This window comes from Vidua macroura, chromosome 2, assembly GCF_024509145.1.
Source record: "Vidua macroura isolate BioBank_ID:100142 chromosome 2, ASM2450914v1, whole genome shotgun sequence".
Classification (NCBI taxonomy): Eukaryota; Metazoa; Chordata; class Aves; order Passeriformes; family Viduidae; genus Vidua; species Vidua macroura.
This window is the reverse complement of record NC_071572.1, coordinates 69,298,604-69,325,423: the sequence shown is the minus strand read 5'-3', so window position 1 is coordinate 69,325,423 and position 26,820 is coordinate 69,298,604. Positions and strand designations below refer to the sequence as shown.

Below are 26,820 nucleotides of genomic sequence, written 5' to 3'. Positions count from 1 at the left end.
TGCAGTTACGGCCTAGCTGAGTGCTCTCAATGCAGTAAATTCTTCTACCTAATGAGGTCCTTACTTCAGAGGAAGCTTGGCCTTGTTGCATTACATGTATGGTTGTTAGCCATGGCTCTAAACTGGCTCCCTTTTTCAGTATCAAAAGCCAGTTTAATTTTTAGACTTGCAAAGTATTCATAGAAACCATATATATGTACTTTTCTCAAACTGCAGAATTTTTTCCCATAATAAGTACTTTGTAAGTTTGATTTCCCATCTCCCTTCTAGCCCTGCTTTTCCTCCTTTTCTCCTACTCCTATGGCTCCCTGTATCCCAGGTACCAAAGGAGAATGGAATGTAACCACTTAATTGCAGTGGGGTGCCACCCTTGCACATCAGAGCAGAAATGTGTGCATGTGTGCTGCAGATATGGGAACGAAGAGAGGACAGAGAAATTATGGCTGTCCTTCCATGGTCACTTAATCTCCCTCACCATGTTGTGAAACCCCTTTGGCTCTTCCTCGTTCCTCTCCATAACTCTTCTGCCAATGAGACAAAATTGCATTTTCTCTTCATGGCTGAGAAGCTTTGAGCAGGCTCTGCTGCATTGTGCAGCAGTGTATCTTGACTAAATGTGTTATAGCTCACAAAACATCATACGTTTTCGCTCACTTTTGCAGATATCCCAAATAAAGTCCCTATGTGCCTGGACTCTGCTGGCAGAGCCATTGCTCTTATTGCTCCCATTGGCAGCAATGGCAGAGCCATTGCTCCCTTAAAACTCTTGTGTCAGTCATGATATGGTCTGGAGACTTGTGTGAGCAGCTTGGTTTTTTGGTATTTTTCAGAAATGCCTTTTCCCTGATTCCAGCAATATTTGGGATCAAGTCACAAGTCTTGGTGTGGCTGGTAGGGAATGAAAGTCAGGTGAGAACAGTTCCATTTTGTGTGGCTGTTTGTGGTGTGAGCTGATGAGCTTCGCTTTAGTCCTAGAGGGCAGCCATCCACATCATACAGATGTTTGTTGCAGTTGGCATTGACTGAAGTGCATGGATTGCTCTTTGCATATAGCTACCTCAAATGCAAAAAAAAAACCCACTCCTATTCGTGGACAGAGTCCATGCTTTCAGTGCCTCTTGGCTCTCCGTGAAAAGCAGATGGCACTTCAGGCTTTCACAATGTCAGTCCCTGAGTATCTGATAAACTGAGCTGCCACACAGGGAGGCTGAGGTGACCTGAGTACCTGTCCTAGGGCAGCCCAGCATGGCATACCTCAGCATATCTCCTGCCCATCCAGGACCAGTGTGGAGGCTCTCTCCTTTAGCCAGCCTAGGTGTCCACACTGCGAAGTCTTCAGCCCATTCCCCTCAAAGACACGGAAAGTAGGGATAGCCAGGCTGCCTCAGCTCATCCTGTTGTTTTCCTTCCAGCTTGGTATATAAACAAATCCCACATCCATAGCGTGGAAACACAAATACGTTCCTGAACCTGCCATCCAAACATTTCTACCGTGTCTCTGGCTGTGCCTTACAGTCTCCGCTCAGCAAGTGTGTTGCTCTGGGCCCTGTTCCCTTTAAACAGGGTTTAAGTGTTTTACACTGGAGGGGAATGATGTGGTACCTGTGGGGGTGGGCTTATGCTGCTCTGTCTATTCCTGAACTGCATAGTGACAAAATCTGGTCAGTCGTGCTCGTCCTGCCAGTCCTGCACCTACCAGGAGTACTGAAAAATGGCATGAAAAGGTTGTGGTATGGATTTATGGTGTCCATGCTCTGATTGTTTACCTGAATTTTTCCTCAAGTATTCAGAAGGTAGCAAAGTTAGGAGCCAGACCTGCTGTTTCATTATCTGCTTCCAGCAGGGGGAGATGGGTCCAGAGAGCTATTTCTTCTGGGAACACGTACAAAAATAACATTATTTATTTTACTCATGAGGCGCTCTCCTAGGATTTGTGTGATTCCTGCTTGTTTGGCCTTGTACACCTATGCAACCCCTTCCTTTTGCTTCTATACATTTCAAAAAAAAAAAAAAAAAAAAAGACCTATCCTCTTTATGTTTTGTTTTTGTTTTATCTTTCACAAGGTTCACAAAACCCTCAAGGGAATTTCTTCTTCATCTCTATTATTATTATTATTATTATTATTATTATTATTATTATTATTATTATTATTATTAAATAGTTATGCTACAGTAGTTCTAATGAGGGTTGTATAAATGCGTAAGAAGATTAAATCATCCCCCGTACTGCTGGATCAGCAGAGAGGGGCCTCTGAGCCCTCTGTGATGCACCTCTCTTGGTAGAGGGGCATGGCCACATACAGTCCCACTTTGAATCAGGATCTTACGGGAGCCTGGAGACAAGATTCCTTCCTTCTCCCTCCCTGAAACCCCCTCTGTCATTCTCTGCATAAAACATATTGGTGCTGCTTTCTATGAACTATATTTAACTAAGCATTAAATTTAGATTTAACTGGATAGTTATTGCCTCCTAAGTAAATACTCTGAGATAAGGAAATATTTAGTGAGCTCTAGCAGTTGGGTGGCAGATGCTTCTTGCATTGCATAATAGTTAATCTTCGACAAATATGTTGTCCTTACTCTACTTATTTAATTAACATACAATAGCTCTTATTAAATGTAGATGAAACATATTTGGGAGACCCTTGTAAAAAGGATCCATGCAACCCTGGCTTGAGAGGAGTGCATTTCTTTAATTGCTAACTGCATATGGGACAGGTCTTTTAGCTGTACTCAAAGTCTGTCAGAAGTTTCCTTGCTGATGTCCCTCTTCTGACATTCCAGCAGCCTGATGCATCTCTGTGCCTTGCACTCTCCATCCTAGAGTGATGGTTACTAGTCAGCAATCAGGTGTCAGCAGCATGGTCTTCTCCACAGCATTATCCTTGTGAGGTGGTATTTCTCTCTGCAGTAGCTTGGGTACATCTAGTATTTGGATTAACCCCTTTAGGTCCTCATTCCTCTCCCCATCTGGTGCTATCCGTGCTAAGTCTGCTGCAGAGGAAACGTCTGATTTGCCTCACTCCTTGACTTGAATACAAAGCAGTTGTCTCTTCTTGCTACTGCATGCGAGGCACTGGAGCAGCAGTGTCGTGACCTTAGTCCCTAATTTGTGGGCCTTTAACACTTGCAGGGATTGTTTAAGTACTCAGACAGCGCGGCCTTTTCTAGGAGTTCAGAAAGCAACTGGATGTATTCCTGGAAGAAGAAAATCATTCAAGTACTATTAACTACAAAGGCAGTGCCACTGGCTGGGGATAGGCCTTAGCCATAAATCACTAGAAATAGATAAGTGCCCTGGGGCAGTACCACTGCATGCTTGCCCTGTGCTTGAGAGCTTCACCAGCCATTGGCTTTAGGCTGCTTGGAGAAAGGAGGAAGGGTTAGAGGGTTTGATCTGGTCCCACATGGCCATTTCTGTGACATTCCTTATGTCTCTTCAGTTTGAGCACATTGTATCCCACAAGGCTGCAGGAGCAGAGGTGAAGCAGGCTACATACAAGACCTAGTTTTTCCCTTCCTGCTCATGTGCCAGCACTGTAACCACACAGGACAGCGACTCTCAGCCAAGTAACCCCATGGCTTTTCTTGCACCTGATTCTCTGGAGCCCTCTTAAACCTCCCCTTCCCTCTTTACTTCCCCGTCCCAGCCCCACTGTGCTTTGGTCACAGAAGGGTTACATCAGCGAAGCATCCCTAGGAGCAGTTCTGATCCCTCCCGCAGGCAGAGATCGGGCTGGTGGAATGGCAGGCAGGCATCAGCAATAAAACACACAGCTTATTCCTATCCATTAATTTAATCTCCCTTCGCTTTGCGGTGGCCGTGGGCTACCGTGGGCTGCGGGAGCGTTCCCGGGTGGGCAGCGCTGCTGCCGGCGGGCGCGGGCCTCAGCTGCGGGCTCTGGCAGCCGGCAGCACAGGCCGAGCATTCACACCGCGGGCAGCTCAATGCCGGCATTGTCTCCGGTCCGTCGCTCCGAGGCTGGGAAAGGGGGTGGGGGGGCGGGAAGGGCTGAGTGGAGAGAGATGGGAGGGAGGGATGTACAACTGGTTATCTGGCGAGAGGAAAGTCTGAGAGGGGAAGAAGCAAGGTCTAAGGCTGCAGAGGCAGTTGCCAAGGATGCTGCTCTGTAAATCAGCTAGCGTGTGGCTTAAGGCCGCTAAGCCAAGTTGTTTGCACTTTTGGCCACAGACCCTCTTTCCTCAGTATTTCATCTTGAGAATACTGGCCGTACCTTCCTCCGTCCTCTGTGCCCTACTCCCTGTGCCTCCCTCCCGCTCGGCAGCTCCCGGTTGTTCCTCCCTTCTCTCTGCTTCCCGCTTTAGTTCCCCGCTCCCCTTTTCCTCCTTTCTCCAGCCCCCTCTTCCTCTTCCATCCCCTTCCCTCTCTTCCTCTCCCTCCTCCCCTCTCCTTCGGGACTCACCCCCTCTGTCTTGCAGCCCTCATGCCTTTCCAAGCCCTCTCTCCCCGCTGCGGTGCCCCCCTCCCCTCCCCGGCCGCCGTTCCGTGTCCCCCCCGGGCAGCCCCGGTCCCCGGCGCTGAGCCCCCGGGCGGCTGCGCCCGCGGGAGAGGGATGGGGAGTGCGGCCCGCGGCTCCCTCCGCGCCCGCCGCTGCCGCTGTGGTGCCGAGTTGCCGTCTCACGAGTAAGGCTCCCTCCTCCCTCTCTCCTCCTCCTCCTCCTCCCTCCCTCGCTCCGCCTGGGAAAGTGGGTTAGGAGGGAGCGCGGGGCTGGAGGCTGCACAGCCACAGGACTATCCCCTCCCGCATCCCGGTGGCACAGGATTCCTCTTGTTTCTTTTCCTTTTTTTTTTTTTTTCCACCTCTCTTCATCACTCTAAACGGGTCGATTTAATTGTTATTATTCCGTAGTTATTTTGCTACCTGACTTTTTCGTATTGCTTCTCCTCCCCCCCCCCCCACTTTTTTTATTTGAAGGTTCTGCTAAGACTTTTTTTTTTTTAAAGCCTTAAAAAAAAAAAAAAAAAAAAAAAAAAGAAAGGCAAGGAAGGGAAAGAAGCCAGCAAGAGACTGAAAAGAGCAAGAGAAAGTGGCAGCTGAGAAGGACCGTGAAATCACCTCCCCTTTTTTGGACTGTCGATCAGAACGAGAGTTGTACATTATTATTATTGTTTTTCTTTCTGCGTCTGTCTGTCCACATACACAGGCAGAGAAAGAGACAAGTACTGACAGTGAAACTCGACGAGACCAGCCATGGTAGCAAGGGCTCAGCCTGATCGGAAACAATTACCGCTGGTCCTACTGAGATTGCTTTGCCTTCTCCCTACAGGGCTGCCAGTCCGCAGCGTGGATTTTACCCGAGGTACCGATAACATCACCGTGAGGCAAGGGGACACAGCCATCCTCAGGTAGGGCATTTTGCCAACTTTTCCTCTTCTGTGTGTGCATCTATATTGCCATGTATGCAACGTATACGTGTGACGTGATACAGATTTTTGTGTATAAGTCTCTGTGAGATTGTGTGTTATTTTACCTCTCAAACTACAGTAGCAGCAGCTACTACAAAGAGGCTCTCCAAGTGTGTTTGTGCTTTAATACGAAAAAAATTTCAAAGCTTTTGAACAATTCTTGCCACACTATCCTCTGTGTAGTGCTCTGGATAGAAAGAATTTCAGTGGGGAAAGATCTGCCAGCTCTTTCCACCAGCCCTGCAGTATTCAATCGAGGAATCGAAAAGGGATCCAGCTGTGCTTGCCAGATGTTCCATTGATCTTCCCATGCTTCTTTTTGTACATATGCAAAAACTTTATCCCTGGTGCTGCCAGAACTCTCAGGCAAGTTCTTTTGGGAAACTCTTGTCATTTAATTTTATTTATTTATTTTTCTGCCCTGTGGGGAGGGAAGATGGATACAATTGTTGAAAGGCTGGTGAAAATATGGTGTAGCAGCTCTGACTGCTACAATTTATGAAGATTGTATCTTAGTGTGTTGGAGTTTTTTACATGGATAAAAAAATGGATGTATGCTGTGCCTGTGTGTCTGGTTGTGATGCGGATGTCTTTGCACACTAAACCTTGCTTACTGGCAGTATGAAGTGTTATATTTCTGATGTCATTGTGCAGGTTTTCCAAAGGTATTTCTGACACTACTTGGGCTTTCCAGTTAAGAGCGTCCCAAATAGCAGAACTGCAGTAGTCTTTTTCCTGTAGGTTCCTTTTTTCAAATTCTGCCTTGCTCAACTTACCTGCAATAACTCTGCTACTGAAGGAAAATTCTGTGTCTATGAGTGTGCACACTGTGTATTATGGCTGTAAAACTACTGGGTGTAATTTAAAATAAGTCTGTGATCTGTGTGAGGAGCTGATAGTGCACAAACCCTGAAGCATCAAGGGAGCAATCCCCTAGTAAAGCTAACAGCAGCAGCAAAGTTTTCTTTCTCTTTCTGTGAAATAAATCCTGCTGGATGTCACCAAACACTCTGCTATATGATCCCCTGTGTCCTGCATCCCTCCCATTTAATGATAGAGGGAAGAAGGATGCTGGAAGAGGGATGTGTGTGTGTGCGTGCGTGTGTGTGTGTGTGTGTGCGTACGCATATCGCTTTGATCGCCTCCCATGTCCTCAGTTGTTTTGATCCTGGAATATCCATTCAGCAGCTTCCATTCCCCAGCTCTCCAGACTTGTTAACTTGAATGTAAGATTTATCCACACAGAGTAATAGGATTTACAGAGTAATTCATCTGCCTTGCATATGCAGTGGAAGCGGTTTAGATTCGACATGGTAAACACCTAACAACGGGTGTTGCCTCTGACTCCAGCTTCTCTACTCTCTTTTCCACTCACTACCAATTCATATATCCCATTAACCCTTTTCTAGCAGGACTCCTAGCTGACTTATCCCATTTTTAAAGGCAAATCGCTTCCATCAATCATTTATTTTGGAGGGGCTGCTTAGACAGATGTTTGCCAGCATGTTTGGTATATGCAGCAGCAGACAAGTCATTAAGCTTGCTTGCCCAGACAGGGGTCACTAGATTTCTATTTCCCACTTAACCTTCGAGCTTTTCAGTTTATCTAGATGCTGTGTGCTAAAGCTGCATTTGCAGCCGAGAGAGCTAAGCGGATGGCTAAGGAGATGGTGCCTGCAAGTGCTGCGTGTAAAGCGTTCCTTCATCAGCAAGCTCCACGGGGCTGCATGGGAGAGTGGTTTCAGTGATTGCGTGTAGCTTGCTAGTGCTATGTCAGGCACTAAAATAAAACACCTGAGTGAAGTGATCCAGCTGTGTCAGCCAGATGTGTGCCAAGTGACACAGTCTGTAGGAGCAGCACACCACCCGGCCATGTAAATGCTTGCCCCGGGCAATACTGTGTTTCTGGCAGGCTGCATTTCTGTCAGAAGTGACTGTGGCCAGTGCACAGGCTGTACCTTTTTCCTTCAGCTGCCTTCCTAAGCTCTTTAAGCAGATCTGGCCAGCTATATGCTTTTCATGTTTCCTAGGAAGGGCAGCTGTCTACTCTCCCTTTCTCTGAGACCAGACCCAGGTTTCTGGGATATTTCAGTTCCTCCTTCAGACAAGAAGCAGAAACCAGGCTGTACTGGGAGACAGACTGCCACATGAAGCTGGAAGGTGTGAGATTTTCCTATGTCCCATGGACTTTAGGTCCTGCAGGATAATATTTCACGCCCTCAGTTTTAAAGCAAAGGTTTGTTTGCTAGCTTCCCCTTCACTGTTTTCTCAACCCTCCAAAACATAACTCACTTTAAGACATCCTTGTTTTGAAAAACTCCCAGTGCCTCACTCTCCCTGTCTATAGATCCACTATGCTAACAGAAGGAAAAGAGCTAGATGGGAAAAAATGAAAACGCCATTAGATGATCTATACTAACTGTGCTCAAAGCAGAACTTTGTGTCCACAGAGAAATAGGTAAGAGTTTTCTATGCATGGATCATATCACCTATCTTTGCTAAACATCTGCTTCAGAGGGGTTGTGCATCATCAGCTTACCAGTGCCCAGTAGCTCCTGTAGCTTGAAGGGAAATGAAAATGTAGGAGGAAGTTGGAGAGAAATAAAAGCAGTGTACATAGTGATAACTAAAAACATTTTGTTCTTGTAAATTGTGATGCAAATCATTCAGCAAATCACCAAGGACAGGATATTCTAAATGAGTCTTCCTCTTGTGGCCTTATACATTTGTATATAGAGTTACACTTGTAGGTGGAAAAATGGGTGGGTGGACTGATCTACAAAGTGGGGAAAAATAGTTTATTATAAGTCCTAATGTTCCTAAAGGAAGCCAGTCCTCTGAAGCTTCATCTGCAGCTTGTTACTCAGAATAGAATTATTGTGAAAACTTTGGAGATGACTTTTTAAAGCTATAGCATTTAAAATACTCCCTCAGTCTGGGACTATTAAAAAATGTCCCTAACTCTAAACTGGTTCATCTCCTAAATGACCTGGAAGCAGATTTGATTCATGTGTCGGCCTTGCTGAAGATTGATGACTCTTAGTGAGTATTTGGCATGGGGAACTTAGGGAATTGCAGAGAGAATAAAAATAGCTCATTATAGGCTATCCACAGGGAAAGGGTATTTGCTCCTTAGAGCAATGCAGAAAAGAGAGGAGGGGTCTGAGAGCTGCAACAGGTGAGAAGGGCTGAGTAGAGTTGCCGGTGTTTGTCCAGCTGCAACCAAGAAAAGGGAGTAGGATGTTTTAAAGATGATGCTGTATATTGGTGAGCCTGTCGGACTTACTAAGGTTTCATTTAACTCTGTCTTCAGCAAGTGAAGGACAATGAACCTTATTTTTAGTATTGAGAGGGAACTCTGGCTACAGTTCCTGCCAATGTCTTGCTTTCAAGATTACAATCATGAGGTTGTCAGGTTTTGTATGCAACTTCCCTGCTTGGTGTTAGGAAAAGAAGAAAATAATATCCAAATAAGAAATGCACAACATATCCCTTAAACTAATTAAAATAGGAAAAGGAAAACAGGCTCCAACCCCAAATCTTCTTGCTGTTTGCCTGTTTTCAGCATCCCTTCCCACTTCACTTGCTCTGCACATTTTGGGTGAGCAAAGGCGGGTGTACCCTGTGCTCTGTAACACGTTCAGCCTAGGGAAGGGATGAGGAATTCGAGGATGTTGGCTAAGCTGGGACATGTTCAGTAACGAAGGGCAGCTGCTGCAAACTGGGAAGGAAGGGAACTGTGTTTCTGTGTTGTGTTTGGCCCTTGGATGGTTTAAAAGCAAACTGGCAGTGGGGAGTCCATGCTATGGGATCAGGTACCTGTACAGCATGTTGGGGAAAGATCAGGTGCCTCAGAACCACCACAGCAGCTCAAAGTGCCTTCAAAGAGCTCATCTGAGGGTGTCAGCAGGACTTGCAGGTTGCCCAGGGATTTTGGAAGTTCTGGCACAAGTGCAGATTTAGTTTTTAAAAACTCCTGAAAGGGAACTCATCACCAGCTGGAACCAAAATGGGTCACATCTCCATTCCAATCTGTTCTGTTATACTAGTACAAATCCACTACAGCCCAAGGGCAGAGCCAGAAATATTCCATTTGTCTTTGGGGCATATTCCCAGGGACTGCTAATAAAGAAGTCCAAGTGACTCATACAGGGCATAAGCTTCTGAGCACTGCTCAGATGATGTTCAGCCTTTGGAGAACTGGGATCTCACCAAGGCCAGAATTTGGCTCATTGTTCTTGAGTTTTTCCAAGCATTAACTTTTCATCAAGAATTAAAACAATCTGATGCTGATATGCAGATGAAAACCAACATTTGACTGAGTGTGCATTTTTCATTTTTACCAGGTATTTTAAAATAATGTAAAGTTTCAAGCTGATAGCACATATAGGAACATCCATCCTAATGGGTACTTAGTTTCTTCAAGTTGTGTGTTTAAAGGATGGGCTAGAATCAAATTACCAGCAGTAATGACAGTGCTGTTGGAGTAATCCTGCAATATAAGCAATTTATGCAAACTCTGTTCTTGGCCTCCCACTATTTTGCTGATATGTTACATGTGAAGCTGTGCTAGAGGACAAAAGAACCTCAGGCAAAATAGCAACACAACATCACAACAAAGTTTATGCCCTATACCATCATTTTAAAAGAAAAGTAAAAGTTGTTCAGATTACACTTACAATTAGCATATAATTTATAACAGGGAGCACTGAGCTGAGCCCTTTGCTAGAAATAAGAATAGACATGTTCAAACATATAACGCCACATAATAATACAGTCTTGGCAGTAAAATTGTAACCCTGATTATTAGTGGTACTGTTGTGGCACTTAGCGGCCACCACTAGGTTGAGGCCCCCTTTGTATTAAGTGCCACGTGAGCAGGGAGTGAGAGATCCCCTCTTCTGCAGGGTAGGCAGGCTATTAGCTGGGATGGACCCAGGCTGGGGGTGGGCAGGAGGTGAGGGGACTCGCCCAGGGTTGCTCGCAGGGCTCAGGCACACCCAGCCTAGTGACCTATCCATTAGCTTGGGTTGCCTTTTGGCTCAGCCACACAACAACCCAGAAAATGTGACAAATGAGGATTCCCTAGTACATCTTTATCCACACTGGTGTTGACTAAAAGTCCCAAGTGCTTTCCTCTCTCTGGTCTGTACAAAGCCTTCATTATCAATTCTAGTGTCTGTGTGTTGAGACAGGGTAAGTGGGGATCTGTGCAAACTCTGCTGATTCTTTCCTCCAAATGAAAAATAAAAATGTATAAATGTAGTAACAGATGATGTTGCAAAACTTCCAGCTCTGGCAGCAGATGGTGCCATTATATGAAGCCACACATGCATCCATAGATATGTGAGTGTGTGTGTATACATACAATTAAGGAAATTGCAATATGTGTATGGTCAAAGGCTGGCAATCATCATCTTTCCTTATACACACCAATTGTTCTTATATGATATACCCAGAGGTAAGGGGGTCCTTTGTGAGAATGTCCTTTCTGTGGGATGGGACTAACCCATCACAAGGGAAAGTGGAATGGAAATTAGAAAAGGAAAGGATTTCTTTGTTGAAGTGATGCATGTTTAATAATACTGTACGTATATTTTGCATTCAGAAAGATGGAGAGACAGCATTGAACTGTATGGCTTTAACCTCCTCCCCTGAGTCTGCACACACACTTCAGTTTGCAACTAAGTACCATATGTTTTCCTACTTAGTTGGCATTATAATTTATATAGTACTACACGTTACCTGAAGTGTCTCAGAGTCGGTACCTCTTCCACTCCCCTCCCCAGCAGGTCATGAGGAGAGACCTATTCTTAAAATAGCTCATAGTTACTGGAATTTACCATCTCATAGCTATAAGTTTTCAAAATATATGTTACACATACCTGCCCTTTATATCCAGACCCACAGGCATCTGATTCTGACAGATCTGCGGGGCCACAGCTTGCTGCTGATGCAGCAGCAGGGCTTCAACAGGCTCACAGTGAGGCTGAATATAGCCATTTTCATTGAAGTTACCTAGTTTTGTTGTCCATCAAAATTCACTCTGGTTTGTGTGAACTTGTGCTCTGCTGGAATAAGTGCAATGGAGGGCACAAAGGTGAAGTCAGGAATTTACTGAGTTTTCTTTTACTGTTCTCTCGCTGAAGAAAAAACAAATGTGATTTTCAGCTGAATCTGACACCAAAGCATTTGCTCCAGGCTTTGAGCACATCTAAAGTGCCTGGTTTTATGGTAAGTAATGGGAACTAATCATGATGAGTTTCACCTCTGCCTAGAAAACACCTATTTCAAAATAATCTGAACCGCCAGTCTCCTCTGTGCTCATATATTTCTGCAGATTTTTATTAGGAGCAACGTTGTGTGGGAGAGGCCGGCCGTGGTCCTAGAGTTTCCCCACTGTGCTCAGCCCTGTGCAAAGAGAGGAGAAATAGCACTGCTGCAGCTCTATTGATTTCACTGGGGTTGGGCTTCCTCGGTCCCAAATAACTTGACAGAAATGAGCCCACTCACACTGGGCTGGCATTCAGCAGATACTTTGCAATAGTACATCTGTATGAAATTTTGGAGGTGTGTGCTTGTGTGTGCCTGTGTGCAAGGGTGTGTTTCCCTATGTTTGCTCCCATTTAAAAGTGGAAAGTGTTTTCTTGTGTGTAATTGGAAAAATTTTCATATACTTTGTAAAGTTGCCACACTTACAACTGAGAGGCAGCACTGCCAGTTGGTTCGGATAAGGATCCGCTTACTTGGAGGTCTCTGTGGCTTTTTCCAACTCCTGGACCTCAGTAATCCTCACTAATGCTGGAAGTGTCCTTTTTTTTCAGTGTGTTTCAGTTGCAACAGCTGTTAAGGAAAAAAAGCAACAAGTATATAGCAACAGAATGTAGCATCTTCCTCTTCTGAGGCTCAATGATTAACACCACTGTTGATCTGGCCATTACTGACCCTTTCCAGCGCCAACCTAACCACGCCCACCAATTTGCATTTCAGTGGCAGAGGGAAGCAGTGAAAACTTTGAAAGCGCAGGGAGGCTTCTCTCCTGCACACAGCCTCCCGCTGTCCTGTAAGAACCCAGACATGTTTCAATGGTTTCTCATCACAGGTGCTCTCCTTAGATAGGTTCCTAGAAGGGCACCAGATATATGAGGGAAAGGAAGGCCAAGAAGGCTCCAGCTCCACCTCCCACCCGTACCAACCTCTGTGTTGTGCACTTGCAAAACAAAAGGGGAGTGGTCCCAGCGCTGTGCAGCTGCCGCTCATGGTGCTGCTGCATCTTCTCCTCTCAGGGTCAGCAGGACGACCATGTTGGAGATGCACCACTGTCATTGTCCCTAACATGGTATGACTTAGTGTATCAGTGCAAGCAGTGCCCTACCAGGGATGATGGTGGTGATGCTTTTCTGGTGTAGGAAACCACAGATACTTTAATCAGGAACACAATAGTGCCTGTATGGCAGCTACATCAGTGCTCTACTTCCTTCCTCCATCCCAAGCTGGTTGTCCACCCTCACACGAGACCGTGATTCGGAGCTGCACATCCAATCACCTTTCATGCCTTCCTCTGCAAACAAAACCCGTGTTGAAATCCACTGGCAGGCAGCATCCATGACTTTGAATAGTAAATACAAATCTCTCCTTTTGCCTCTGTCTCTGTCTCTCTCTCTCTCTCTCTCTGTTATTAAGCTGACAGGCACTTAGCCAATTATCCAGTCGTCATCTCAGCTGTATTTATGAAGGAGGAAGAGACAACGCACACAGCTCTTGTCTTCAGGGCTTCAGCTGAGTCTCCCTTGTGTGCTGTAGCATTTCTCCTTGTCTGAGTTGCTTAGAATACACGGGGAAAGAAACCAGTGAAGGGGTTTGGTTCAGAAGAGGAGTGGGGAGTAGAGGTGGGGAAAGAGGTCTGCTCTCCCAGACCAGGGGCACACCAGAGCTGTCACTGTTTGGCACTGCTTTTGTGTTTAAATTTGGCAGAGCGCACATGCCTTTGTGGCATAAGGTTGCAATGGATGGGGAATGTGGTGCCTGTGGGTATTTGCAAAGTCCTTTTGCAAGGATCAAAAGTCAGGAACTATGTGGTGGCAGATTGTGAATCTGTGCCTTAAAGTGAGGGAGTCACATGTACTTGGGACGTGGTGTGAATCTGTGACTTGGATCCAGGAGCCACCTCTAATCCCCGATGCGGTACTGCGCCCAGAACATACAGCCTGCGCTGGCTCAAGTGTTTACTCCAAACAGCAGAATTTAGGCAAATAGCACTGAAGTGTTCTGTGAATATTTTCATGAATGTTAAAAATGAATTCACTTTGGCTGCAGCTGTGCTTCCTTTGTGTGTGTGCATGTGCATCTTCTTTTCTCTCCCCCTTGTGAATAATCTGAGTGGATGAGTTTTCCTTGCCCTGGCGTTGACGGACAGAATGTTTTTAAAAGGTTCATAGATGAGCAAAACAAGGTTCTAGCAGCAACTTCTGCAGCTGGAAGCCTTGTCTGTACATATCTGCAGGCATGTGCCCCTTCCTCACCTTAAACCAAGTTACTAATTTTGTGTGTATGCCTGTGGTGCTCTTGATATATATTTATGTTGGATGCTGCTTAGGGAGCACTGGACATGGTTCTTGCAACCCCTCATAGGAGCCCAGGCATAAAGCAGTCGAACGAGTGAGATGTAGAGCTGATCACAGCTTGAACAACAATAATTTATGTGCACGTGACAAGAGAAAATTACTTCTAAACTCTGCACCCAACCAATCAATCTTGCAGCAGCCTGTTTTTGCTCGAAAAGGTGCCTCAGGCCAAGTCTATCAAGCTCAGAAAAAGAAAGGTTAAAATGTTCCAACATCATTATCTCTTCCTTTTCCTTTAGAGGAGAGGAACCACAGCGACAAAGCCTAGCTGACTCCTTCACACCAGCTCCTTTGTAGTGAGTTTCATTCCCACCCCCAGCCCAGATTCCCAACTGGAGTCAGCATGAATTTGTCCATTGGTCAGGCCCAATGCTTATCTGGTCAGCGAATAGAAAGGAAAGCATATGACAGAGAGAATCAGACACAAATAAGCATGTTGGAATTGGAAAATGCTCGAGAGGGGAGGAAAACATTACCACTGCAAGGTAGCAATTATTGAGTGCTGCAGGTAGTACAGGTATGCTAGGAAACCCCCAACTGTCCTCTGAGCTTGGAGAAAAGTGAGATTCCAGGAGTGATTACTCCTTGAAAAACAATTGTCCCCTCTCTGCTAAATATGATGTAACATGATCCATAGTCTCCATCCGTGCAGCAACAGAGCAGGGAGCCTGCACCAGCTGAGGCAGTTGTATATTGGGGCTTCACAGGGGAAGGGGCAGTGGAACCTCCCTCCTCCTATGAACAGACATGTGTGGGCTGTGATTTAGTGGGCCATGCTTGTCCCTTCAGTGCAGGCAGGTTTATTAGCAGTCCTCTCAAGTCAAAGGACAGGGAAGATGGAGAGGGGCTGCTGCAGCCTGCCCTCCCTCCCCCCTTTTCACATTTGCTGCCCCCTTAGCATTTGGCATGCTGGTTAGGAGTGGTCCTTCCACAACCCCCTGAAATTTCTCAGGTAGGTTCTGTACCCTGTCTCCAGCTCTTCAGATTGGCCCCATAGTGTATTCATTTTCTCTTCCTACACAAAATGCCTGGTGCATATATGTTCTGTGAGCTCATAGAAAGGGTGTGTGTAGGAGGGCTAGTAAGAAGTGGGGCTGTGTCACCAGTAAAGCTCTTCCTCTTTCCTCGCAGAAATACATTTGGATGCCTTTTGCCTCCCAGTGATGTGTTTCTCCAGCTTTCAGTTGTGATCCAAGTTGGAAATGGAGTGGTAGGAGATCCCATTCATTTATGAGGTGATTGACGGGCAAGAGCTTAGGCTGCAGGCTGGTGTGAAAGCCACCTTGCTGCTGTCAGCAGACGAATACACTGCAGTGCGTGCTTGGTGTGCTGTGATTCTACTCCTGGAACTTGGAAGGAGGCAACTGAGGGTTTTTTCTCCCTCCTTAGTAGCTCTTTCTTGGGTGGGAAGCTTGACACTCTAGCGTGACACTCACATGGGGTGACATATCAGCACTGGGATGCAGATCTGAGATTTTCTTCTGTGGCAAAGAAGGCAGATGCATTTAAAAGACAATGGTGGCACAATGTTAGGGAAAGTTCTCAGTGTTCAAATTGCCAGACCTCTCTAACCTTGAAGCATCAGGACCTTAGCTGGTGAGTTATGATCATTTCAGCCAGATTTGTCCATTGCAGAAGCTGTAGAAACTTTGGAGACAGCACCATGTTTGCCCCCTCATTCGTCACAAAACCATAAGATGTTACAGAAAACTAAATCCAGCTGCTGGTGCTGTAACAGGGATGTTCCTCAGTGCTGGTCACTCTTTATTAACCTCCCATGGCACTTCTTTTTGTAGGACTGTGTCTCTGAAGCTCTGGTGAAAACCCACACATCTTGGCTGCTTTTACACTTAAGGAAAACCTGAGATTGGCATCCATAATCAGGAGCAGAAGGTGCTACAGGCAATCTGTCTTCCTTGCACTGCATTAAACCAATTTTAGTTTTTTCAGTAAAATATCACATTATCTGTCCACCCACACATCCTCCCCACTGCATACACTGTGGCTAGGGATGTGCCATCTGTAGGACTTTTACCTGGGTAAGGGGGTCCACGGGGGTTCTTGCGTAACATGCTTCATGCGTATTCATTGGCCTTTAGAGTGGCATTTCTTTCCTTCCTATTCTCCTGGCTGGTCTCCAGTACTGGCAATGAGTCAGAGGCATGCAGGTCTATCAATTTGAAAAGTGTGTCCCAAGGAAGAGGAACACGTGCAGCTTTTTTCTTCCCCGACTTGGGAAGGAGCACTTAAATGCAGGCCATGTGGGTCAAGGACTTTGGACATGGTCAGACCAGTTAGCCTTTTAAATGCCTTTTTTTTTTTTTTCCCCCACAGGAAGCTCAAAGTGGGAGCAGCATCCAGCCCCCAGAGCAGAGAGAAGGAAGGGCATGCATTAGATTTTACAGCATCGTTGGGTTGTGCTTGTAGCTGTGTCCCTGCTTCAGTGGTAGTGCTGGCTGCTTGCTGATCACTGCAGCAGGGTCCTGTGTCTCTTTGGAGTGCTTTATGTTTCTAAGGAGATGTGGTCCAGTTGGATGGACTCCAGAAAAGGGAAGTGGGAATGATCATAAGTCTAGACAGCATACTCATGAGAAGAGATGGATGGAAATGGGGCTGTTAGGACTAAATGTGAGATATGCATAACAGCGTGCAGGTACATAGGACATAAAAGAAAGGAATTACATCTTCTGCAGAAGAAGATGGGGTGGAGTTTAAGATTGTAGCAAGAGAGACAGGTTTGATGTCAGTAAGCTCTGCAACAGTAAAGATAGCAAAATTGAGTCAAATTTCCTTGGGAGGCTGTGTAACTCCATCACTGGAGGGCTTTAAGGACCAACTAGACATGTACGAGGAGTGACAGATGCCACAAATGACGAAGTAGAATTGATCTATCTTTCACAGAGTAGAACAGACTAGATAGTTCCTTTGGGTCTCTTCTACCTCTGCTGCTTGATTCTGTGCTGCCTTCAGGCTCAGAGAACAGCAGGAGCATAGGCAGAAACACAGCTGAAAGTTTCAGGGAAGTGCCTCAGTGAGATGCTGAGTGAGCCTAACTGGGCAGTCCTTACCCATTTCTTTAACTGTGGCTGACCTTCTCCCTTCCATCTCAGAGGCATAATGTGCTCCAAGGAGACTGTCATTAGTGCTACTCCAGTCCAAGCACGTAACACTTAACCTATCTGGCAAAAAGAAGTAAGAATCAGTGTTAAAACTGTCCCTAAAACTGCTTTTCTTCTGCAGGGACTCTGATTTTTTTTTTTCTCATCTACTGCCCTTGGAGGGCTACAGAACCTACAGGATGTTTTACCGTAAGCGTGGTAGGGAAAAACAAGTCGAAGGCTCAGTGTTTTATCCTGGGAAAGTTTGATGATGTTGCTGAATGCTCGCTTCATGAGGCTTTGTCAGCAGGTTCTGTTAATGAAATGTCACCTTTTATCGGTATGAAATCACTTTGTGCATTGGTATATGAGCCCATGAGGATTTGAGTCTACCTGATGAGGGTGGATGTGGTGCAATTTATGAGTACTCCTGGGGCTTTTCCCCACAAGGGAGGTGGCATGTGACATAAGACCCAAAGTAGAGCAGGTGACAAGCCTTACAACTACTGAGTGTCATGCCTTTAGCAGTGAACTGGGTGCACATGAAGCAATGAGAAAACTCCAGTGCAGGGAGGATGGAGGGGTGAGTAGAGAAAGGATGTCTTAAGAGGTTGAGGAGCAGTTTAAGAGAGGAAAAGCTATTCAGGGAAGGAGGGGAAGAGCATAAAGGGGCCTGCTGTAAAGTTTGGAGTAATGTGCTTGGTGTTAATCTTTCTCTAGCTGTAGTGACCCAGGCTGTTGCTAACCTGGCCAGGCAAGCTGCCAGAGGCTGTCTTCATTGCTCAGCCACTGTCCACTCTCATCCCGTCTCTGACTGGTGTTTTCTTGTCAGCATTTCTCTCCCACAGATCGATTCCTCCTTGGCTCATCCCAGTGATTTTAAGCATAGAGAGAAACTTCCTCTTGGCGGTGAGAGATAATCAAGCTGAATATTACCCATCTCTGAAGTGCAGGCAGTCCGTGAGCAGAGCCAAAGTCAATATCTTGGCAGATGTTTCCTTGCATTGATTTATCTTCTCCTGGAGCAGGGTGGATAGTCTCAAAGAAAGCAGCATGGTCACCTGGCCAACCCCCAAAACATTTGCAGGCTACATTAGCTTGCTTGATTTGGTCTCCAGAAGCTGCCCTCCTCAGTGTCAGGGGCTAGAACAGTGTGGTGCCAAACTCACAAATCCCTCCTTTGTGCTCATCAGTGTTATTTCTTGTGCTGAGACACATCCTGGGCTCAGAGCACCAGCTCACGGTGCTGAGCTAAGCCAGCCTCATTTACTGACTTAATGGAGCAAGGAAACAAATGTGTGTGCTGCTGCTGGCGAGGGGAGAGGAACAGGAGACCCATGCCCCAGAAAGGCCTTGCAACATGGGGGTTTTTCCTTGCAGGGAATCTGGATGTGTCAGAGAGGAAAGTAAGGGAGAGGAAGCTTCTGTCTGAGCAGCAGGAATGGGGGGAAATAGGAAGGGCCCCTCTTTAAGCCAGAGGAGTTACAGTCAGCAGATTGCTGTGTGAGAAAGGGTGGGAGGAAGGGGGGCTGCTGGAAGATAGAGGGGGATGGTGGTGACAGGCTGTGGGGAAACCAGTTGCCAGACAGGAGGACCAGGTCGGAGTGCTGCTCCTGGGCTTTGCCCTGTCAGAACAAGCAGTCAAAGCATGCAAGGCTACCTGTATAGAGTTCCAGTCCCGAGCTCCCCAGCATAATACACTCTCTGTTTTCAGAGACCTTTGAGTTCTCCTCCTATGTCTGGCAGCTCCAGGTTTGGCTTTGGCAGGAAAGGGACTCCAGCAGAGTAGGCAGGGGGTTTTTCAGAACCACAGCTAAAGAGAAACCATCTGTATGCTCTCAAGTAACAGACGCTCTCATGCAAAACCCATCCCCTTTGGTACCATCCCCTTCCCCCAGCCCCTTTTCCCAGCCCCTCATCTCCCCAGCCCTGGCTGAGCCCTTCACAGCTCCTCTCTGCCCACCCTGCCATTTTCATGCTGGAGCAGCAGGCACTGCACAGATACATATACCACATCTTTGGTTCTGCAGTTTCCCCCAGGGTGTGGACAGATGCTGATTGTCTTCATGCCCAGTTGGGGACAGCAGGAATTGTTATAAATAGCATCAGTCCCTTGCGTGGCAAAGACAGAACTTTTCCCTAGAAGTCCATCGCTCTGCTCCCAGGACTCATTGGGAGGTCTCTTAAATGTCACAGAACGTTTGCAGCAGAGAGTACCTCTGGAGGCTTCCTGTGGTTTCAGGGCTTGATCCAGGCAGAAAATGGAACAAGTTTGCTGAATCTTTCCTCACAATCTGGTTGTTTCTGCTTGTCCTCATCATTTTTATGTGAACGGCAGTTTCTGTTCAGAGGAGAGTTGGGACTGTAAGAGGAGTAGCTGCAGAAGCGAGCACTTAAGATGCATAAACCTGGCGTGCTGAGGAAAGAAATAGGTCTGGGGCAGCACAAAGGATATAGGGATCCCAGGACAGAGCTGGTGTGGGGAGCTCCAGTTCAGGAGAACTTTCTTGGGGGTACTGCCAGTACCACAACACCAGAAAGATGTGCTAAGAGCAAGAAAACTTTCCTGCAAGAAAGTAATATGCTTTTCCAGCACTAAAGATTCCCTCTGCTCCCTTCGGGGGTTGATTTGCTTCTGCAGGAGTGTGGATTGCATAAGGAGCCAAAAGTAACCTGTTTAGAAGCAGGGCTGTTCATCCTCCCTCTCCTTTGCTCCCTGCCCTCAGGCAAAGAGTGTTGCTCAGCACCTCTGAAGCCCTTTCCATCTCCACAGCTGACACCAGGCTCTGTCCTTCTGACAGCAGCCGGACACCCCCTGCTGCAGCACCATTTCAGCCTTAGGCACTGCTTGCTGCTGCTGAGGCTCGTGTTTGCATCAGCAAAAGTTCCTTCGCTGGGGGTCTGTGGCTACAGGGGCTGTGCTGCACTTGCCAGCTGCAGATCTCCCTGCGGGCATTGTGGGGAGAGGCCCTGGCGGCGTGTGCACACTGATATTTAAAGTTACTCCTAGGACATTCAGGGTGTAAGAAGGAACAGTACCAAGAGTTGGATAGCCTCCACCTCACGTGTGCCTCCCAGAGGCTCCCTAGTGCCTCATGGAAGCCCAGCTTGGACTACTGTTGTGCCATATATTACACTGTCGGTCTCTGCTTGTGATTTCTGCCCGGTCCTTGCTTGTTCTTTGTGTTTATTATTCTAATTTATTGAGTTACTTGGAGTGTTTTCACAGACACCAAGGCTGCTTTGCAGAAATTAATGATTGTGCATTCTGCTTACATAGACCTTGCTTTTATGTGACAGAGACTAAAATATGCTCAGAGAAAATGAAAATGTTAACCTCTATTAAAAACATGCATAGAAAAGTTGTTGTCAAATCTATGCCAGGGTATATGAGTACTTTGAGATTATTTAGCTCAGTAGCCCCTGCCATTTCTGAATCTCAAAGTATTTTAATTGATTCCCCCTTTGAGACAAACCACTATTTGTCCCCATTTTGTAGTGTGCGAAACTGAGGCTTGAAAAGGAGATTTGTCTCAGCAAATTAGTGGCCAGACATAGGTGACCAAAATCTTTGCTGGCTGGAACCCCAGTTTTTAGGTCCTGTTCAGAGCTGTGCTACCTAACTGGCTGCTGGACTAGAATATCACATTAATGTCTCCTAATGTAATGCAAAAGCAGGAGATCATCTTTCCTCAGTTGTGGTCAGAAAGGCCAGATCTTGGCAGTTCCAATTTAGTGGGAATGAAGCTGTGGGAGGGAACACTCTACTTCTTTTGTGTTCCCAAGGAAATATATGACTGGTGTTTGCCATCTGAGTGTTCTCCTCTGTGAAATGGAGATTCTGGTCCAGAGAATGAGCATCTTTATAAAGGAGGAAGCTACTTCCATGCATTTCTGTAAAGTAAGGGAGGAAATGGAGAGGAGATACCTACACATAGCAGTGCAAAGTTTTTTGTTGGGTTTTTATGTGCTTATTCACTTTTTTTGGAAAGGAGTAAAGCAGGATATCTAAAAAGGTGGTTACAAATTGTGTTAACAGCTCACACAGCTCTGCAGGAAGATCTAGATGGGGTCATGGGAAATGACAGGCCTGTAAATCTTGGCACTATGTGGGTGGCAGGTCCTTTCAGGGGCTGATACCATAAATCTATTGAAACAAGCTGTCTGTTCCCTAGAAGTTTACTGAGAAAGTGCACTCCTTGATTGGTCAGGGAATGCCAGATGCAGCATTTTGTGGAAATCACAGAGTCACTAGGGGTGACATGATACAAGGTGGAAGTTTCAGCTGCTGGGACACAAGCCATCTGAAAGGGAAGTTTCTTTTCAGGTCCTCCACAAACTCATTAAAATGTAGGATGATCATTTTCCTCTCCTGCTTGAACACTTAAAAGTCCTTAAGAGAGAGTGCCTTTCAAACAGACTTGTTTAGCATATATGAATTTCCTCCCAAACAGAAGAATTTAAGAAACAGCAGATGATAGCAGAACCCTTTTACATGAGTATCTTGCATTTTTAAATTTGTATTATATAAGAAAATACAAAAACCTCCTAAATGGGCAAATATGCAGAATCATAGAAATAACTTGCTGATAGGAGAAATTTCTGCATCCTGGACAGATTGTTTCCTGCTTGTAGTCTGAAGCAGGAGGATTGATCTCACTGGTGTTGGGGGAAGGGGTCATGAGCAGGGATTTGGCCATCATGTATAAAGTGACCATTGGTATCCTGTAATGTACTGCTTTTTGGGATAGCTTTAGGCCTGGGTGTTACCTTGTGGCAGTGAATTACACACATTATTGCACTTGGTAGGAAAGCAGCAAATCCTATCCAGCCTTACATGGTAGTGTTTGTTGTATGGGATGTTCTCTACCTTTATCACCATGTTTACCTTTGCTGTATTCTTCATTGTTTTATATATCCTTCACTATCCAGCCTTTGTTTCCTCTTTGAGGCAAAAGGCCCCAGTGTTTTCAGTCTCCCCTCTTACAGGCATTTTGTGAGGTCTCTAACTCATTGCTGTCACCTGTCCCTGAACCCTTTTTATTCCTATTGCATCTTTTGCAAATAGGATGACCTGATATGGGACATGGTATTGCAGTACACTACTGCATTTAGCCTCATTTTTTCTGTTTGTCTCAGTGCATCCTATCATTATGTTTGGGTTCATGTCCATTCTGAGCAGAGGATTTTTATGAGTTTTCCATGCATTAATCTTAATTTCTGAATGACTGTGGTTAATTTAGAAGCCAACAAAGTAACTCAGATAATTCCTTCCAGAATGTGCATCTGCTGACATTGTGTGCTTGGTCAGTGCTTCTGCTTAAGACAGGGTATAGCCCAGCAGAATGCCTTTTTCTCACTTGTTAGTAAACCGAGTCGATGCACTGCTCATGTGAGCTCTTGGTTTATGGATCTCTCCTTTTTTTTTTTTTTTTCTTTTTTCCCTTAAAATTAACTGTTTCTTTAAGCAGTCTTATTGCCTTCCCTGGAATCTTTGAGGTGAGGTGTCACCTCTGGTAATGGTGTAAGAATACTCCTGTGGAGAGGTTGCTGTGCTCTGCTCATCTGTCAAGCACAGTCACTTCTGAGGTGGAAACCTGTAAGCATTAAACAGCAAATGACAGTAGGTTCAAGACAAGAAAAGAAGAAGAAAGCATCCAGTTTCAACTGCAGGGACTGTTTTGGAAGGCAGATTATAATTAAAGTAATCGGAATTCAGACAGTCGTTGCACTCAGTGCCTTTGAAAAGTGTCAAGCTTTGATTATAACTCATCTTTTTGTTTATAATCTTATCATACAAAAGATTTTTGTCCAAGGAATCTGCCGTCTCCAATACTTAGTCCCATGAAGATAGAAGATACTAAGTAGTGTCTTTGAGTAGAGGCAACCCAAAGCCATCTGGCAAAAACCATTGTGAAACCAGTCCTCCTGCTGCACCAAAGCAGAAAATATCCCCAGAACTCTGCCACTGTGCACATCATTGGAATAAAATTCTCATCAGCATCTTTCAAGGGTCATTAGATTATTTTTTACAGATGAGGAAGTAGGGGGAAAAATATTCAGGTGGGAAAGAAATAGGCATGGATGCTGGTGAATGAAGATGTAACTTTAAAAATCAGAGCTAGAAAAGGAGGAATGTTTAATACATGCTGCCTTAGAGCAAACTGTTTTGGACCTGCTTGTTACTTGACTACATACTAGACTACTATGATTATTTCAGTCGTACTTTATTTGAGCTATGCTATTCCCTATGAAACAAGAAGTCCTTCTGCTTTGTAACAAACTTCTTAAACCATGTGACTGACCTCAGTTCCCAGGAGAGCCCGCTGGAGAGTACAAATGTGCAAGCGAAAAGCATTTCCACAAAATACACTGCTTGCTATGGTTTTGACCTGAAATACACTCTAATAAGTTACTGGTAGCAGAGACTGAGATCACACGATACTCAATAGAAATCCAGCAGTGAATATCTTACTTTCTATTATTTCCCCCCTATTTAAATTAAGGGGCAGGTAGAGGAGGTTGATATTCTAAATGTGTGTTTCTGAAGAACAGGAAATCCAGACCTGTCTCCTTAGTGAAAGCCCCTAGAGTTTTTGATCTCTTAAAATTAATACCAACCTAGTGTGTGTTTAGTACAGCCTATTGGTATGTACTTCCTGAAATCTTTGGCTTGGATGGGGACATGCCTGCACTTAGGATGTGAAATACAGTAACTGCTAGATTGATAGGAGTGGCAGACTTCAAGGTCTGTTTGAGACCTTCTAGGAAAAAAATCAACCCTGTGCACATCCAGTACTCTACCTGCTTCCCCTCTTCAGGGAGCATGCACCTGTGGAGCCTGGCAGGGCTAGAATTCCTTTCAGATAACCAGGACTTTGGTACATTACAAACTAAAGCAGCCTTTCATATAATCTCCTTCCCACATCTCCTTTCCTCCCAGAGAGCACTTTGCCTCCCACTCCATCTCTGTAAGTTGTCTCTCTGTTCAATCCTCTAAAGCATTTTACAACTCTAATTAGACACGTATCTCCAATTTACTACTATTTAAAAGGGTAAGCAGTTAATGTCGTAAGACTGAGAATGCCTGGTAATTAATTGCTAACTCCAAGGACCTGGCTATCTCTCTAACCAGCCTTGTCTCAAATAGCATCTCTCTCTGTTAAAACCTCTGTTCACAGTAATTAAACAGTAGGGAGGAGAAGCACCTTGGAGCCTGCCCAACCAAGTCTGTCTGACACGAAGTGAGGCTCTGTCAGGCAGTCCTTTTTTATCTGACTGTCTGGCATGGACATAACGGAATAACAAATTTGATGACTCCCAAGTACACTCCAGCTTTGTCCAAAGGAGACTTCTGTATCAGGATCCCCTCTGTGCCACTGTCATTGAAACACAAAACCAGTTGGGATCCTTCTCATCTCTGGGAAAACAGTGCATCCCTAGGAGGATGACAGGCAGTGCTCCCACCCTGTTCCCAGAAAGCAAGCTGAGGAAGTTGGTTTGTGCTGCTGCCTCTGAACATTTAAGCAGTTTGTGTTGGAGCATCCTGCAGAGCAAAGCCTGAGCAGTGCTTGGGTCAGGTTCTGCTCTTTACAATAGTCTTCAGCCAACGTGTTTGCAGGTGGAAATGCTGGTGTGGTGATCAGAGACGTTTGTTAAGCATATACTGTGCCTTGTGACACAGAGGGAGGTGATGATTGCTGGGGGAATCTGTGGTTTGCAGTGAGAACACACTGAAAGCTTGTAACCTGGCATGGTTATTGGCTAGCTGGATGCATAGAGTCTCATCAGTGAAAAGCTTTAAATGGAGACGTGTCCAGATGCAGTGAGCACAGAGATAATGTGGGAGATAGCATACCAGATAAGATAGTAAGCCTGGAAAACTCAGGGTTTGCTCTCTACTCTGCTTCTTACTGTGTGTGGACTTTGGCACACCTTTTCCCCTTCTTTTTTTTCCGTTTCCTTAAATTATAGGAATAAAAATACCTAACATCTTCAAAAACTGCTCTGACTTCCCTTAATGAGAGGTGTTAAGTAATGCTTGGTAAGAGTAGGGGGGCTTTATTGTCTTCTGCCAAATTTCACTTTAGGTTAGCTACTTATTTGCCTCTGTGCTTTTAACTGCAAGAGGTATTCTTGTTTCTTTAAACTGTCTTATGGTGCATCTGTGAACTGCTAACAAGCTCTGCTCTTCATGTCTAAAGGGAGGTGCCCTTCTGTGATGACTGAAGTGATCGTTCATTGTTCCTTCTTCATCTCCCAAAGGTGCTGCCAGGCTTTAATGCACCATTCATCAAGTGCTTTGGGATCTCTTGATGGAAGCAGTCCAGGCAAGTGCATGGTTCTCACTGCATAGTGAGAAGGTGGCATGCACCTGTTTACTCATCAACTTTGTTTGCCATGAATAAATAGCCTTTTTCTTTGGACAGAGGAGTCCAGCAGCAATAACACCGTCGTGAACTTTACATATGAAGAAGACAAAGTTGTGTCAAGCTTTGTAATTGTTTAAGTTGGCTAGATTTATGGAAAAGATAGGCAGGTTGGGTTTGGGATTTTGTTTGTAGCTCTTTGGTTGGTTGTTTTTTTTTAAGTGGGGTTTGTTATTTTGTTGTTGCACAGAAAAGACTTTTTCCAAACTGGTCAGGACCAGTTGCTGTGAGTTGGTCAGAGCTGAGCTCCTGTGTGCAGGTTTATCTTCTGTGCAGCTCTTGTAGTTTTACGTCTGTAATAAAGCTCTGTGTTCTGCCAGTACATCCTATCCATGGTTTATTGCATGGTACCTCATGCATGGTACCACAGTATGGTACTCCTGTCTCTGCACTTGTGTCTGGATGGATGGGGGAACGAGAGGAAGATGAACATATCAAAGTGAGGGAGAGGGCTGATCTTCATGCTTGTGTCTGTCCTGCCTGGACATAGTTACCTGGTTTACAGTGCCACAGTTTTCCAGTTATATTTTAAAAAAGCTGATCCTCAAAGAGGACAAGGCATTGCATTCCTGCTGTCACAAATATCTTTCCCTCCTCCTGCTCCAAACTGTCTGTTTCCATGTTCTGGAGAAGTTCTTCCTCCCTCTCTGGCCCTATGTAGCTCAGCTCTCTTTTTTTTTTTTTTTTTTTTTTTTGGCTTTTTTTTTTTTTTTTTTTTGTTCTGTTTTGGGGTTTTTTGTTTGTTTTTTTGGTTTTGTTACCCCTCCTTTCTCATTCATTTTTCATTTCTATCTTCTCATTTATCCAACATCCTCATTTACTTTCCTTCTCTCATTCTGGTGCTCTCCCCTCATCCTCTTTGGTTGATATCTTGGATGCAGCAAGGCTGAGGGACAGACAGCATTCAGGTTGTCCAAGTTTTCCTCCAGGTAGTGCCTCTTCCCTAACCATGCATGAGTCACCCTGTCTTGCTGGGCTTTTGTTGTGTTCCTGGCAGCCTGGGGCTGGTAATAGCTAGGTCCCTTGTGAAGTGCCTTGAGCTCTGCTTATTCCTGCTGTGGCCACACGAGCCAGGGCTGTGTATCTGTATCCCTTTTTGCTGGGTTCTGAGCACACAAAGAACAAAAAGGAGAATCCTCCTTCAGGGGTCTTATGCTCCAAGGATTGGGGATAAGAGGTGAATACAGACAGAAATTAAACACATGGAAGCACAAAATGCTGCAGGTCGACATAATATCATC

At 45.4% G+C, this 26,820-nt stretch overlaps 1 protein-coding gene across 8 annotated transcripts in view; it reads left to right on the top strand.

Annotated features, from left to right (window-relative positions):
- LSAMP (limbic system associated membrane protein) overlaps positions 1 to 26,820 on the top strand; it is an 889,023-nt gene that overhangs the window by 578,170 nt on the left and 284,033 nt on the right. For all 8 annotated transcript variants that reach the window (XM_054002813.1, XM_054002791.1, XM_054002799.1 and 5 more), the window contains one exon: positions 5,290 to 5,368. In XM_054002813.1, coding sequence (XP_053858788.1) covers positions 5,290 to 5,368 — 79 coding nt within the window. The remainder of the gene's footprint in view (positions 1 to 5,289; positions 5,369 to 26,820) is intronic.